The following is a 15,762-nucleotide window of genomic DNA, read 5'->3' as shown; positions in this document are numbered from 1 at the left end:
GAAACAGAGAGAAAAATAAGGGTATTTATAGTAAATTTTTATTCTTTGCCCACAGAACAATTAAGCTGGAACTCCAAATAGGAAGAATGTAGGGCAAATTAAAATTTTTAAGCGCTGTAGAATTACTGGTTTCATGGTCTGCCAAATGACAGCACACTCCCAGCAAAGAGTTCTGGCTGCAGAAAGCCCTTAATCCCAATGAATAACTAACTGGGAATAATGTCAGCAAAACAGCTGTCAGGATGAAATGCTGTTCAAGTTGACTAGAGGAACAACTGCCTAGACCTGGAAAGCAACATGTTCAGCCCAACCTCAAAGCAAAACCAAGAGCTCACACTACAGTTTAACTAAAAACTGCCTCCACCATCTTCTGTCTTAAAAACAGGATTTATGCAGGACAAAGACAGAAGCAGTAAAGGAAAGAAGCAATTGTTCTCTTCAGAAACACAGCAGGGTCAATCTGGAATTAATTTGAGAGCTGAGTCCAAGCGTCTTCCAAAGAGATGATCTGGCAATTTGGTATCTGTCCGTACTCATGCTTCTCACTTTCTGCTGTGATAGAAGGGAATACTAAATGTGTGATAGAAGGGAATACTAAATGCAGAACTGTTGAAGACTCAACTTCACAGAAACAATGCACCAGGAAATCTCTACTAAGCCCTGCTGAGCAACCCACTCTAGTCAGAACTGCTATCAAATATTTCCAGTAGAAAGAGCTACATCTTGCCAGCAACATGATCAGGGCCTGAGATCTTCACTGCAACCAGGACATCCTGGGGAAAAGGAGATTTTACAGTGGATTAGACATGCCTGATCTAGCTTATATTCTCTGAAGTGCCTGTTACTGGATGTGTTCTCTTGAAGCTCTTTATCCAGGCTCTGCTAATTCTCATTTCTTCCCTTCTCTCAACTAAATTTCCTAAATTTCTTTATTTTTGTGCAAGTTTAGAAGAAAAATCTTGAAGTTATATACACCAGGATACAAAGATACAAGGGGCATGGATGACCAACTGCACGTCAACTACTCAAGTAAGCTCGCAATAACCATTATCCTATGTAAAGATATTTTAAGCCCCTAAGGCACATAGGAGGCAGAGAGCTGGCAGAATCCATGTGACAAATTCATCAAGTGAGTGCCTTCTGCCGTCCATATTTCTGTGCATTAACAGATGGATTACTGGGCAGCCATTTACAGATGAAAAAATCCCCCAACACTGTCCACAGAAGCAGCAAGCAAAATGGTCCAAAGCCCCTCAGTCAAAAGCCATATTTTAAGTTAGATGGGCTGTTGATGAACAAAACAAAACAAAAAAAAGGGCATTTTATTTTATTTTACTAGTAAAAACAAAGTTGTAATTCCCCTAACTTGTATTAGCTCAAATATTCTATCACTGCACTGGGAGTGAAAGAGCTATAGTCACAGCAGTCCAGAAATTCCCAAACGTGCTCTTTCCCTCCAACAGCCTCATTAGACTTCTGGCAGGAAGAAATCATGGCTCTGAGGAGTAGGACAAGTGTACAGGTCAACACATTTGGCTTCAAGCTCAGTCGTTCACAAGACATTTTCATGGCAACCTGTAAATGCAATTGGTTGTGGAAGACTTGTCAGACAGCAGTTCTTTTCGTTTCATGCCATTGTCCTAAGGAATTCTGCTATGATACACCTCTGGACAATAAAGGACACAAGTGTGCACATTGGAAGTGATCTTTTGCCCCTGCCAGCAGCTTTCTACATTTCTACACTCTCCCCACCAAACACAAAAACTTGCTTTTCCTTGAAGAAATAAAAGCTTTTTCTCAATAGAGCAGCAGCAAGAGTTTTTGACGCGTGGAAGCATCTTAACTTTGTTGTCTCTATCACATCTGCTTCACCAACCATTTGCAGCTTTCATGCTGTTGCAGTTCTAAGTTTAAAGCACTCTCCCCACCAAACACAAAAATAGGAGCTTATGTTTTCCTCTTATCATACGTTTTTGTGTTCAATATGCTTATCAATCCCTCTCAATCCTAAAAGAAAACTTTTACCTGGCTGAAGTTGCCTGCCCTGAGAAATGTTCCCTGCTCATAGTTAACACTGACAGTCCTTTTTCCATGAGCTGTTTTTCCAACAGCACGTATTTCCAGGGTGTACTGCACACCAGGTCAAGCCATGGGAAACCATTGCTTTGGTGCTTCATATCAGAGCTCCTCGTCCTGTGCCAAGGCTGCCTTCACTGCTGCTTGTGAAAATCAGCTCCTTCTGGTCACACAGCCCTGCACCCCATGCATGCAATGATGGCATTTTCCCCCTCCCTGCACAGAGACCCCCATCATGGTCCTCCTCCTCCTCTTGGGAGATACCAAGAGACAGGAAAAAGGCAGAAAACAAAAGCTTTCAACACAGTTTGAGATTGCACCACTTCCAGCAAGTCTGCTCTGGCTTTGATCTATTGATTTCAAGGCCCTTAATGTGGGAAGCTGAAATGCAAGTTTTTTTCCACACAATTTATTTAAAAAAAAATAAAAGAAAAAAAGAAAACCCAGTAATGCAATGGAGAACTAAGCATTGTGCTGAAAAACTAACAAATATTGAGGGTGGATGTAAAAACTACAAATATCAGATCTGCCTATGACCAGAATATGCACTCAAGAGTCTTGGTTGAAATCCAAAAATAAAAAGTACCGAATCAAAGCTATTATTCAGCTATTATTTCAGAGACAGTAGTGAACTACAATGAACGGAAATTATTTGATAAAATCCTGCAAGCACTGGTAGACAAGTTTTTTATTATATCTTACCGGAATGTCACCCAGAGCTACCTCTGTGAATTTTCATTAAATTGTCCCATTGCTATCTGTAACTACTTTGCTTACTTTCTCCCCTGAAGCTACCAACACAAAGCAAAATGAGTGAAAGGAATGAAGTTACAAAGCTTTTATTACTAAGATGCGTTTTTACCTAGAAATAGGGATCTTTTCCTATTTAGGAAGAAAAGGTTCCAAATTAGGTGCCCACCAATTGCAGTGCATCCTTCATAAACGGCATATCCTTCAGATTTAGTCCTACTACAGATCCAGCTTGATGGGTTTGATGCCTTTAGTTGGAGGGCACCCATAGCAAGTGAGCATCAGCAAATCCAAATGAGGACTGCCTCCTGGGAGAAAATAATCACTGAAAAATAAGGGAGGTAAAACTACTGCAACTTCACCAGCTTGATTTTTAACACCCCATGCTCCCTTTATGCTTATCTCCTCACAGGATATATCTCACCCTTCTCTGTGCTCTGCCGGTCTGAGAGTCTCTGGATGTCAGGAGCTGCAGTGCAGCAGCTGCCTGTGCTGGAACCACCAGCTGGAACCACCACATGAGAGCCACCACCTCCACTGTGAGCCCTGCCACCACAGCACCTCCACTGTGACCACTGCCACCACAGCACCTCCACTCTGAGCCCTGCCACCACAGCACCTCCACTGTGACCACTGCCACCACAGCACCTCCACTCTGAGCCCTGCCACCACAGCACCTCCACTGCGAGCAGTGCCACCACAGCACCTCCACTGTGACCACTGCCACCACAGCACCTCCACTCTGAGCACCCAGCACTCCATAGCTGCCCCCTCCACTCCACTCAGCATGCCACCACAGCACCTCCACTGCGAGCAGTGCCACCATAGCACCTCCACTCCCAGCAGTGCCACCACAGCACCTCCACTGTGAGCACTGCCACCACAGCACCTCCACTGTGAGCACTGCCACCACAGCACCTCCACTCCCAGCAGTGCCACCACAGCACCTCCACTGTGAGCACTGCCACCACAACATCTCCACTGTGAGCCCTGCCACCACAGCACCTCCACTGTGAGCAGCGCCACCACAGCACCTCCACTGTGACCACTGCCACCACAGCACCTCCACTGCGAGCACTGCCACCACAGCACCTCCACTCCCAGCAGTGCCACCACAGCACCTCCACTGTGACCACTGCCACCACAGCACCTCCACTCTGAGCCCTGCCACCACAGCACCTCCACTCTGAGCCCTGCCACCACAGCACCTCCACTGTGAGCAGTGCCACCACAGCACCTCCACTGTGAGCAGTGCCACCATAGCACTTCCACTGTGACCACTGCCACCACAGCACCTCCACTCTGAGCCCTGCCACCACAGCACCTCCACTCTGAGCAGTGGCCGTGCATCTGGGCTGTGCTGAGAGCTGAGTGCAGCACTGCCTACAGCCCTTAGCACCAGCAGGCACAAGTACCTGCCTTGCCAGAACGTCCCTCAGCAGAGCAGTGACATGGGCAGAGTGGCTCTGGTCTGAGAGAAGGAGAAAACAAAGTCCCAGCAAGACTGAAGACCTGCATGTTCACAATTAAAAATGTTTAGAGAGTACTTTTGCTTCCCTTTGGATCAGGCAAGATGTTTTAAATAAAGGATCATTTGAGTCAATTAAACTTTGTTGATTTTGGGGTTTTTAACATGTTATTCCAAAATTAAAGGCCCTCTTGTTGAAATAAAAATTGGGTTTGGGAGGGGTAGGATAGATGACCAAGGTTTTATATAATTTCTGTAAACTTGGGCAAGACTCACTTTTGTGACTCGCTGATTATGACACCTTCTTTTCCTTGCAAGCATAATTTTTTCTGGAAAACAGATTATTTTCTTGCCTATATTTAACTGATCCAAATACTGTCAGATGACAGACACTGCACATACATACTCGTAAATGCATAGCTTCCTTCTTCCAAACCACAACTTCAAACAAAACTCACCAGAATCCGGAAAAGGACAAATACAAAAAAGATACTTGCATAGTTATTCTCTCTCTTTTTTTTTTTTTCCTGTTTAGATTACATAGTTACATTTATGCCTCTGGACTGAAAAAAATTCCAGAGTTGTTTTTGCAACAATATATGCGAGTTATCCCACTGAAATGAATCCCAACAATCGCACAGAAACAAAGCCAAGGGATTCATGGATGAACATCCTGGCACACTGGGCATCCCTGCCTGCACCAGCCTGACAGAGACAGGGCAGCCCCTTCTGCCTCTTCTCATCCCTCTCCCTTTCCCAAACACAGTCAGGAAATGCTCACTGACAAGTAGCAGACTTCAGCTAACACACCATGACACTTTTTAAAATGGAAAAAAAAGAAAATGGAAAATACAAGCAAAATTGCCATCAAAGGCATGAAGTTAATACTCAAAACCAGGAATTCAGGGGAAAAAAGAGGGAGGACAACTTCAGTGCTTTTCCTCAGACACAGAAGCTTCCCTTCTCTGACAGCAGACTTAAAAAAAACTTAAGAATTTTCTAGATTAGTAAAGTAGACTTTCAGACAAAGAATTTTCAGTATTTGCTGGAAGTAGAATTAAAACAGTGTCCAATACACCAATATCAGATATAAAATTTGCACAAGAAATGAAATTATTATGAGTTCCATAATTTCCTTGAATGTTAATATGCAGGTGAAGACTAAAGTTAGAGGTTTGGATTTGGGAATTACATTTGCTTTAAGACCCATAGTAAGACCTCTAACCTCCACCAGAGCCACAATCTGCTGTCATACAACAGCACAACTTTCTGCATTTCATGGAGAACAATGCTGGCAAAGCCCCACAAAGAGATTTTTAACCTCAACCCCCTGTCCTCTGTAGCCATGCAGGCATTCTGCTCCCACTTGAAATCAGTTATTATATGGGTATCAGCCTCTGCTTTTGCAAAAGCAAGGTTATGCTTCTCAAGTCAGAGCAACAGTTAAAGCTCTTTGTGCCAGTCTGTGACCCGATGCTGAGCTACAAATTCCTTTGAGTTTCTTGGCCTTTTGGTTTTAGTGGAAAGACCATTTGGAGTTTTTCCTGCCACTCTGGAAATGCAAAGGTCCCAGAGTGGAAGACAATACTTTTCTTCATCTTCAGTTCACAACTTCTCCTTCCAAGAGTCCCACCCCATGTGAAGGAATTCAGATGACGCAGTGCTATCAAGCATTATCAATATATTATGTAAAGCCCTTGACCTGCACTTTTGATGTATGCATGTATCAGAGCTAAAATAAATTTTTGTAACTCTTACGTATTAATCTTTCCATAGATTTTGCTTCCTCATTGTTGGTGAAAACAACCTGAGACACAGCAATGCATGACTGAGGAACTGCAGGTAACAGCTTAATTTATTTATTAAATGATACTGTAATCCACCCAGACATTTGATTGCTCCCGACTGCAGCGCTCTGCAGAGATCTACCAACATCAAGAGGAAAGGAAACCAGGGGAAATGTATTTACAGAATCAGCATGAGGTCCCCTGGGTTTTGCGCATTACATAGAATATGTGCAGCCACTTTCCATATAGCTTGTAGATAACTGAAGGGCTGGGATTCATCTGAGGACTGTGGAAAAGTCAGATAGAGGTAGAGAGAATTTGGATGTTGGGACAGCATAAGGAAAAAGCCATCACAGAGAACTTTTCCTTTGATGTTCTTTCTGAAATTCACAGTGGGATCAGATCACACATTGCAAAAATCCCTGTCTTATTTCCATCATGAACCAGGGATCATGCAGAACACTCTGGGAAGGATCAATTAATGAAGAGCATTTCTCTCTCACCTTACTCATCCATCCATTCAGAGCAGAATTAAAGAATTGCTTCCCCTGCCTCCACCGTGCTGCTCCTTAGCCTGTGAAGTGCTCTGTGAATCACTGACAATGATGCCAAAGCCAAGAAGCCACAGCAGTATTATTTTTCATAATCTTAGCTTGTCAAGATTGATTTCAAAATCAAGCTGTCTTTGGTACTAGGCATGAGACCTCTGAAACCAGCAAAATAGGGTTTCTCTTCGAGTGAGCAAATGAAGAGAATTTTCTTCTCCTCATCAATCAAGAATTCACTAGACTACTTCAAGTCAATTTTAACATCAGATGCAAGCTCTATTATTAATCCTGTTGTTAATCTAGCCATTTTTCTAGGGTAAGGATTGCTGGCAATAATCATCACATATGCACACAACTAAAGAAAAATCCTAGTTAACAGGATTTTAGCAGTAGCAGGTTATACTGGAACTGAGCAGAGGGAGTATCAAGGTAAAGGATTCCTATAAACAACTAATACCACAAACAAAAAGCCTCTTAAGGATTTAGCATCTAAATTCTCAAGAATTAAGCCTGCATGTCATCTTCTCAAGATCTGGAAAGGAAAGGAAACTTAAATTCTTTAATGGTCAATTATAGCAGTGCATAAAAAAAATTCAAGCCAAGCCAATGAAACTAGTAATTTTTACAGTTTCCTATAATAAAACAGGTTTAGCAAAAATAGTTAGATTAGAAGCCAAACATATTTCATACTGCCTTGATGAGTTTCTACAAAGAAAACTCAGTAGCATACCCTGAAGATGCCTGCCATAAGCCATAGGAGTTTTGCTTCTCTATAAAGAAGGATCTTGGTTATATAAACAGGCTCTTCACTACAATAACACAAGTGGCCTATAAAGTAGCATTAAAAATAAAATTAAGTGATGCTTACCCACCCACTGTCAAGGAGCCATAGATGCACAGAATAACCAGGTTGGTAGGGACACCAGGAGGCCTCTAGTCCAACCTCTGCTTTGTGCAAGTGCTGCTCTTGGGTCTGACCAGGCCATTCCCAGCTTTGTCCAGACAGGAATGAAACATTCCAGGGATGGTGTTTTCCCAGCACCTCTGGTCAACCTGCACCCATGTTCATCTGGCATAGTGAAGAAACTTCTCTCTACATCAAAGCCACAATCTTTCCTATTTTAATTTATGACAAGTATCTCATTTTCCTGTCACATACCTCAGTGAAGTGCCTGAATCTGTCTTCTCAAAAACCTTCTCACAGGTACAGCGATGCTGCTGCCATGTCCGCACAAAGCCACCTCTCCTGAAGAAGCCCAGCTCCATCACCCTCTCTCTTTCATGACAATATTCCAGCCCAATCCAGCCTGGGGGCTCCCTGTTCAGTTTCCTCTAGCTTACCAATGTCCCTCCCACACTCTGGGCTCCAACACTGGATGCAGTATTCCAAGAGGGGCCTAGCAAGTGCCAAACAGGAGCAAACAACCACTTTCATCACTACCAGCTCCAGAAGATCATGAAGGAGTACCCTCTTCTTCTGGCAGAATGCCGCAGGCTTGTACCCAGCCTGTTTCCCACAGGTTCCCCCAGTCCTTTCCATCAGAGCTGCTGCCCCAGCAGTCAGTCCCCACCCTGTCTCAGGTACAGGAATTACATTTCTGCTGTTCATTTTAAGCTGTGGAACATTACTGTTCTTCACATTCTGTCTCAAGGACACAGCCCTTTCACCCACAGCAGTGGTTAACATAGCTGGGAGAATTTCAACTATCAATTTTAATGTCATGTTCCTGGTGCCATGGTATCTGCGGTACTCACTGTCATCTAAGGGCCTGAGTGAGGCAAGACTTCCGTCTTTAAGTGATAATATTGGAAGGAGAAGAGAAGGAGAAGGAGAAGGAGGAGAAGAGAAGGAGAAGGAGAAGGAGAAGGAGAAGGAGAAGGAGAAAGAGAAGGAGGGAAAGCTTAGATCTTCATGGCATGCACACAAAAATATTCATATCTCGCCCCATGCAGCTGTCCTTTTGAGTGACACTTTCACTCCATAAATGTCTTTTTCTTTAGAAAATTGTTCTTCTTGGAATGTTTGCAGAAAAGAATGCACAGAATTTTTCATCCATGAATGAAAAGCTCCTAGACTGCTAGATTTTCCAAACAAAAGATAATGCAGTTTTTATAACCTGATAAGACAAAACATTTTAGAAGCTAGAAAATACTGCTGTATCAACCTACTATTTAAACTCCATACTTGGAAAAGATTTTACCTTCCTTTCTAGAGCACCAAAGCTTGCCTTTAAAAAAGTAATTGCAAAAAATGTAACTGCCAGCAGAACAAGCCCACTGACATGATAGAACTGTGCTAACTGGTCTCCACCACCAACTGCATAACAGCATCCCAGACTGTGTTAAGGTCAGATCTTTCACCTATTTTAAAATTTCAATACTGAAAGTAGAAATTAATTCAGGTTTGAGACTATTAAGAGTTCAGTCCTGCTTTTCCTGACATTATCCCTTCAACACTAGTATTGTTGTTCTGATTATTTTCAGCCCTGTGCCAAGTGCTACTTGTAGCATGGCTTAAACAGATCTCATGACAAGGGAACTGGGTTCATGTGTACAGCACTGGAGGTCGGCTGCCAGGCAACTGGAAGGGAAAAAATTTCTAGAAGGTGGTAGTCTGACAGGGTCAGAGAGTTTGGGTGGGTTCTACCACCCCCATTAAGTCAATTTAGCTGTCATTCCACCAAATTACTAACTGAGCCAGAATGAAGAGCATCCCATCTGTCTTGCCTGCAGTCCCTAAACGCTGCCCAGGAGGAGATGCAGAGATAGCAGTGAAGAATTCCTCTCCAAGTCCAGTCACTGTAATCACAGTAAAGCTGTCCTGCATTCACAAACATCTAGAGCCTGATACCAGCCACACACCTTTTGATTCTTCACGGTTACCTTACAAACACCATGGGAAGAATTCTTCTGGCCTGTACCTCAGCTTGTCCACATATCAGGCTACTTGTCTAACACATTTGCATACATTTCTTCTAGTCTGAGAATACACTTGCTCACTTTAATAAATTAATTCCCAATACATTACATAAAGTATATAGGTAAGACACTCTTCCAGCAGAAGAATAAGAGCTCAAAAGAAAGAAAGACTAAAGGCTAAGAAATTTGACCTGCAAATGCTGCTTGGAGGCTCATTCAATAGCTATTCTACAATATTTGATTAATAAAACCATTCATTTCTAGAGCTTGGTGCAACATTCTGTGCTTAAATGGTTGTATTTAAATACTCTCATAAAGTGGTTCAACTGAAGTCTCTGGAAATGCTTGCTGGAGAAGATGTCTGCTGGATTGAATGAATTCCTATCCAAATAATGGCATGACTGTAGGGGCACCCAAAGGCCTCAGTTTGACTACAGGCACCAGTGTTCTAGGAATTGTGTCAGTGGTCAAAGGAACTGGTGTCCCTATTCAAGGATCCCAGGATCAGCTTCACAGAAGAGTAGATGACTACACATGTTTGGAAATAGAAACACTCCTGCAGGACACAGATTGCTCATATACTCAGTGAATCAGTCAGCTTCCCCAATACATTTCACCAAAAGAGCTTTATCTCTGATGTTCCTCAAAGGCCATACTACATTGTGAAGCCCATATAAACAAACTTGTGTATTACTCAAGTTCCAGGACACTGCTGCAGATACTCCAAACAAGTCCTTCACCATCAAGAAAGATTTTGCTCAATGAATTACCTTCAACTCCTTTCAAGTTACATTTTTGCAGTGGGAACCTCCTCTCTGGTTGAGATAAACCCTATAGAAACCTTGTTTCTAGACTCCCAGCTCAAGCAAATCACATGAAGTTTATTTTCCTGGGTCACTTGCCTCTCACACTCTTCCATAGAGAAGATAGGGCAGGAGGGGCCTGCCTATTTTTCTGCATGTTGTGGCACATCCAGAGGCACTAGGGAATGCACGTGGTCCTACAGCTACTCCTAGAAGCAGTACCACTGTTACCAATTTAAAACATCACCTTAAATACAAAAATCTAAGGGGTGTTTTTGCTAGAAGGCAAAAAGAAGGCACAAAACACGCAACAAACTTCTCTGGCTGGCAAATTTCCCCATAACACAAGAATTCACGTGGGGAATGTATATAAGAAAAAAGCAGCAGATTATTAGAAGTTGATGGGGTTTAGCTTACACACATCTAGAGGGAACAATAAAAGTCAAGCACTGGTCACAATGGACAGAAAAACACAACCTGTTTATTATTGCCTTACAACTATGAAGGAAGTTTTCTTATCAGCTAGCAAAGTTTCTAAGGAATTCAAATCTATGGAAAAACCATCCCTAATTGAACCAAGTCCCAGCAGTGAGGAGAGAGCATATTAATGAGGCAAGGCTAGGAGGCACGATGAGAAGATAACAATACCCTGAGGAGTTACACCAGTATTAAATGTGACTTTATTACCGTATTATTCTCCTATGAGTCTTTACAGCAAGAATAACTCTGTTTATACAGATGTTCTTTCAACCACCAGCTATTCCAGATTAAACACACACACAAGAACCTTGATATTTTAAGATTACAGGCCATTAGATTAAATTAGATTTGTTATTTTGCTATAGTATGCCACTAGGCTTTACAAGGTTGATATATTCTTTCAGTGAAACTGAGACACATTAATTGAAATGAGATACCACACCTTTAATAATGCAGACTGATGTAGCTCTCTCACATGATTTTTCATTCAGTGTGCCTTTATTTTAATTCCTCTGAGTGCTACTAATAAGGTGCATTTTATCATTAGGAGGGCATTCTTCATTTAAGTAGTACATGCCAAGCTAAACTAAAATAATAGACTAGTTTGCTGTTACAAGGGGGATGCACAGTTGATATTTGTGCAAAATGAAGCAAGCCTGAACTCCGGTTTTCTACCCAAAGGTATCCACCAAAACTTCAGTGTAATTTAGACCACCCTACACTGCAGCATCCAGATTAAAGTAGCGCTGGCAGAGAAAAAGGAAGGCTTGTGGCACGCAGAAGACCATCTCTGGAGAAAGGTGACAGACCCAAGGAGTAAAAACAGGACCCCTAAGACCTCTGGAGCATGGAACGGAAGTTTTTTGATCCTTGCAGATCTAAACACTCATAACTTAATGTCTTGGCTGCCCATCTGCAAGAGGAGGAGAAGCCTCTTTTTCCAGTCCCACCAAAGGAGAAATGTACTGCAGACCACGGGGTGGATTTCTGCAGCCCTACAACAACAGTGACAGCCCTCACACAAGGATTTAAACCAGATGAGAATCAAACAAGCAAGTCAGACAACTTAATCATTAGAAATAAAAATGCACAGTAAGCTGAAAGAGTTTTCAATCTGTCCATTTCTACTTTAATTTCCTTGCACGGCACTATTTTACAGCCTAAGACAGATTTTAAGCTGTTTTACACTGTTAACATTCTCACTAGCTTGTTTGCTCCATACTACAGGTTCAATAGCTCTCCTTGCAATTATAAAAATTTCTTTTCTTTTCATTTGAGGGAGATGTAATTTTAAATGGTCAGAGGGGAGCTGGAAGACACAACACACTGGACACTTCCTAACATCTTTAGGCCAGAGAATAAACTGGTGACAGACAAGTACAGAGCCAGGTGAAGCAGATGGACTTAGTAGCCAGACACAGCATGACCCCCATTTCTGCTTTTCATGCAAATTGATAGGGCTTGGCACACTGAATGTTGATACCTTATAATTTCCTATTTTTTTAATTTTATTTCTTTTTAAGACTGACATTGCTTCTCGATAACTTTGCACTAGCATATCAAGTTCTGCAGAATTCAATCAGTTCAAACCATCCAGATTTAGAAGGGTAAGTGCTGACCAGATTTTTGGAAGAGGCAATAACCCTCATGCTCCAGAGCTTAAGCCAAACTGGCATTAAAAGAAAATACGATGTGTTAAGCAAATTAAGCCACATTTGCTTCACTGGAAGCTTCTTCCTTCTTTCTCTTAGTGGGAGCATCAACTCTGGGCATTGCTGGAGAGGCAGATGCTTCCCTCTCACACCACAGCTGTGGCAGTGCTCCAGGCTCCTGACACATTCCCCTCAGGCAAGGGGACGGCTGCAAAATTAACAGTACATTAGTTCTGTCACTCAGGCATCAAGCAGATGCTTAAAAATTTGGAGGAAGCACAAGAAGTTATTGACAGCTTCCCCTGTACACATTGAACTCTTGGACTTGCATGGAGGACAAAGAACTTAAGGAGCTCTCCTGCTCTGCTCACCAGGGCCTGTGTAGCAGAAGAAGCAGGCATGAGACCTCCTCCCACAGTGAACTGTGGAATAAACTGCCCAAGAGGGAAGTTTCTGCCTGACCCACAAGGTTCTGTTCTAATACAGGAAGACTTATAGTCCCTTAATTATTATCATGCCTGGAGTGGCTGATGACAGCTTTGTTATCTACAGAGAACTGCTTCACCATTGAGTTCTTGGCTTCATCGGCAGTCAGCAGGACTCATGGTCACAAGGTATGTTTATAGCATATGTATGATGGAGTCACGTGCCTCTCTCCCTTGGTCCTCAGTCATAAAGAAGGCTATAGAGAAACTGCTGTATTCATCTTCCCAAGACAAATGGAGTTTATGTGCCCTCCACTTTTCCAAGCTGCATGCTCACCTTTCCTTGGCACAAAAGCCCTTCTTTTCACATTCATCATGGTTCCTCTGCCTCTGGTCCTACACCAGCCAGATTTGTATCATGTCAGGGCCAGTTCCCTGAAGACTGACACAGCATTACTTTTCCAATTGATACCGGACTAAAACATCACAGTCTGAAATTCACGGGGCTTCACAGAATCTTAAAGTCACAAGGATTTTTACAACCTTTTGCCTAGTCACTTTCAGGAAAGAGAATCCACTGAGGCTTTCTAAAAGCTGCAGATTAAATTCAAAGCCCCCAGCTGAAGGGAGCAGCTACCCTGGTATCTGGGTTTATGCCACCTTCACACATGTTCTGTACCGGAAATCAGATGGAGAGCTATTTTCAGCGTCTCTATTGGCACATGCCAAAATATTTAACTGTTAAATTTGACCCACCACCTGCCCATCTTTCCGTTTTACGGCGCGAGCAAACAGCCAGCACATCTATTTTTTCTGCCCTGCTTGAACAGCCAGGCTAAATCTCTCTCCTTGGTGGGCCGAGAGACGGGAGCAGGGGCAGCAGGGCTGTCCGCGGGCTGGCAGCGGGGCCGGCCCGCCCCTCCGCGCACTGCGGAGCGCTCCCTGCGCGGCCGCCGCTGCCGCCCGAGGCCCGGGGAGCCGCGGGGCCGGGGGAGCATCCGCGCCCGCTCCAGAGCAGCTCGGCGCACCTGCCCGGCTCGTGTTTACAGCCGGGTCCGTTCATCCCAGCGCCGCGGCGGGGAAATGCGATTAGCAGATTAAGTTTGGAAGCGGCGGAAGGGGGGCGGGGGCCCATCCAAAGGCGCGCACCCTGCGCGGAGGCTGAGCGGCGGCTCGGCCGGCCCCGGCTGCTTTCCCCGCAGCGAGGAAAGCTGGGGAGAGCGGCGGGGAGGCCGGGATAGAGATCAGCGTGGAATAAAACGCCCACAGTCCCGGGGGGACAGCGACCGTGGGGGGGAGGGAAGGACACCGGGTTGTCCCGCGGGGCGTCCCCGATGGGGTCAGGCGCCCGCACCCCTGCCATCCCGCGGGCTTACCTCGATCCATTTCTGAGCCTCGGTGAAGGCCAGCTCGGGCTGCGGGGGCTCAGCAGGAGGCTGAACCTCTCCCAGCTCCAGCCCAGGACTGGCCATCTGCAGGGCCCCGGCGCGCCGCGGCTGCGGCGGGGGAGAAGCCAGGCACCGAGTCGCCGGCCCGGGGCGAGCCGCGGCCGCAGCGAGGGCACGCCGGAGGCCGCTGCCCGTCTGTCCCTGCCTCTCCCTGCTCGCAGCCGCCGGGGCGGGAGCCGGGGGCGGCGGCGCTCCGCAGCCCGGCTGGCTGCAGCTCGCCTGCGGTAACCTCTCTCCGCCGGTGCCCGTCCGCCCGCCCGCCCTGCCGGCTCGGTCCTCCCTCGGCTGCCGCCCCGCCCGCCCCGCCGGCGGAGCGGAGCTGCGCTGCGCTGTCCTGAGCTGCCAGCTAAAAATAAAACAGACGGGCGAAGCCGCTTTGCCTTCAGCCCATGCAAATGCCCGCGCCGCCGCCTCCCCGCCGCGAGCATCGCATCGGGCGGCGCTGCGGCCGGGGGGTGGGCGGGGGACTCGGGCACCCCCTTGGTGGGGACGGGGACGGGGATGGAAAGGCACTCCCCCTGCTTGGGGCAGAGCCGCTGCCCTCACCCCTGCTCCCGGGGAGGGCGGACTCGGTGTCAAGGCTCCCCTGCTCGGGGGGCAGCCAGTCCCCCGCCTCAGCTCTCGGGGGGCACCGAGCCGCACACGGTGTGTTGCTGTTGGCGGCTGCTGCCTTAAACACCTCATTAATCGATGGTGCTCCGGAGAGCGCCCGAGAACCTCCATGTCCGCGGCGGGAAGGCGCTCTGCCCCTCGCCCGGCCGGCCCTCCCCACCTGCCCGAGGGCCGGGGCCGCTGCGCCGGGAGCGGGGCCCGGCAGGTGCCTCTGAGGCACTGCGGAACATCGCCCCGGGATGGCTGAGCCTCGGGTGGCTGCTCAGGGGCCACACCGGCCTGGCCAAAACGCGGGAGGGCCAGCACAGCGCTGGACTCATTAGTCGTCCTTGGGAAGCAGAGCAGGCATCAAGGTGTGCTTGAAAATATAAACCATGGTGCATGCTTCCCGGTTTTGTCTTTATGTAGAGGAAGAAATCCAACTCTGTCCTGCAGAGACTTGCATGCCTAACTTACATGGTGTGAGTACTCCCAGATCAAGCAGATGCTTTTTAGCCATAGAAGTTTCTAGAAACAGAATTATTTTTTTTTCACCAGGCCTTTTAAAGCCAAATCCTAAAAATCTCCTCTCACAAGTGTTCAAAACACGAGCTAAAGTTACTTGCTTATATTTTTGAAAGCATAGAAAAGCATCTGTGTGCTGGCAATGCAGGTGTGTGAACTTTAACCCCTACTAATAAGGTTTTTTTGAAGGGGTCGTAGCTGGCCACTGCTTCCGCTTGTGATAGGTGTCAACAAGCTTTGACAAGAAGCAAACTGTAGGATCTACTTTTCAACATGCCCTTAGTTTGGGC

The 15,762-nt window shown here is 45.7% G+C and overlaps 1 protein-coding gene across 2 annotated transcripts in view; it reads right to left on the bottom strand.

Moving 5' to 3' along the window:
• Positions 1-14,718, bottom strand: part of LIMCH1 (LIM and calponin homology domains 1) — a 174,422-nt gene extending 159,704 nt beyond the window's left edge. The window contains exon 1 of one of the 2 annotated variants that reach the window (XM_064710318.1): positions 14,285-14,718. In XM_064710318.1, coding sequence (XP_064566388.1) covers positions 14,285-14,380 — 96 coding nt within the window. In that variant the 5' untranslated portion in view covers positions 14,381-14,718. The remainder of the gene's footprint in view (positions 1-14,284) is intronic. The other variant, XM_064710319.1, reaches the window with a different exon arrangement.
• Positions 14,719-15,762: the final 1,044 nt, after the last annotated feature.

The sequence above is a fragment of the Zonotrichia leucophrys genome, chromosome 4, assembly GCF_028769735.1.
Source record: "Zonotrichia leucophrys gambelii isolate GWCS_2022_RI chromosome 4, RI_Zleu_2.0, whole genome shotgun sequence".
Lineage (NCBI taxonomy): Eukaryota > Metazoa > Chordata > Aves > Passeriformes > Passerellidae > Zonotrichia > Zonotrichia leucophrys.
This window is presented reverse-complemented; position numbering and strand designations above follow the sequence as displayed.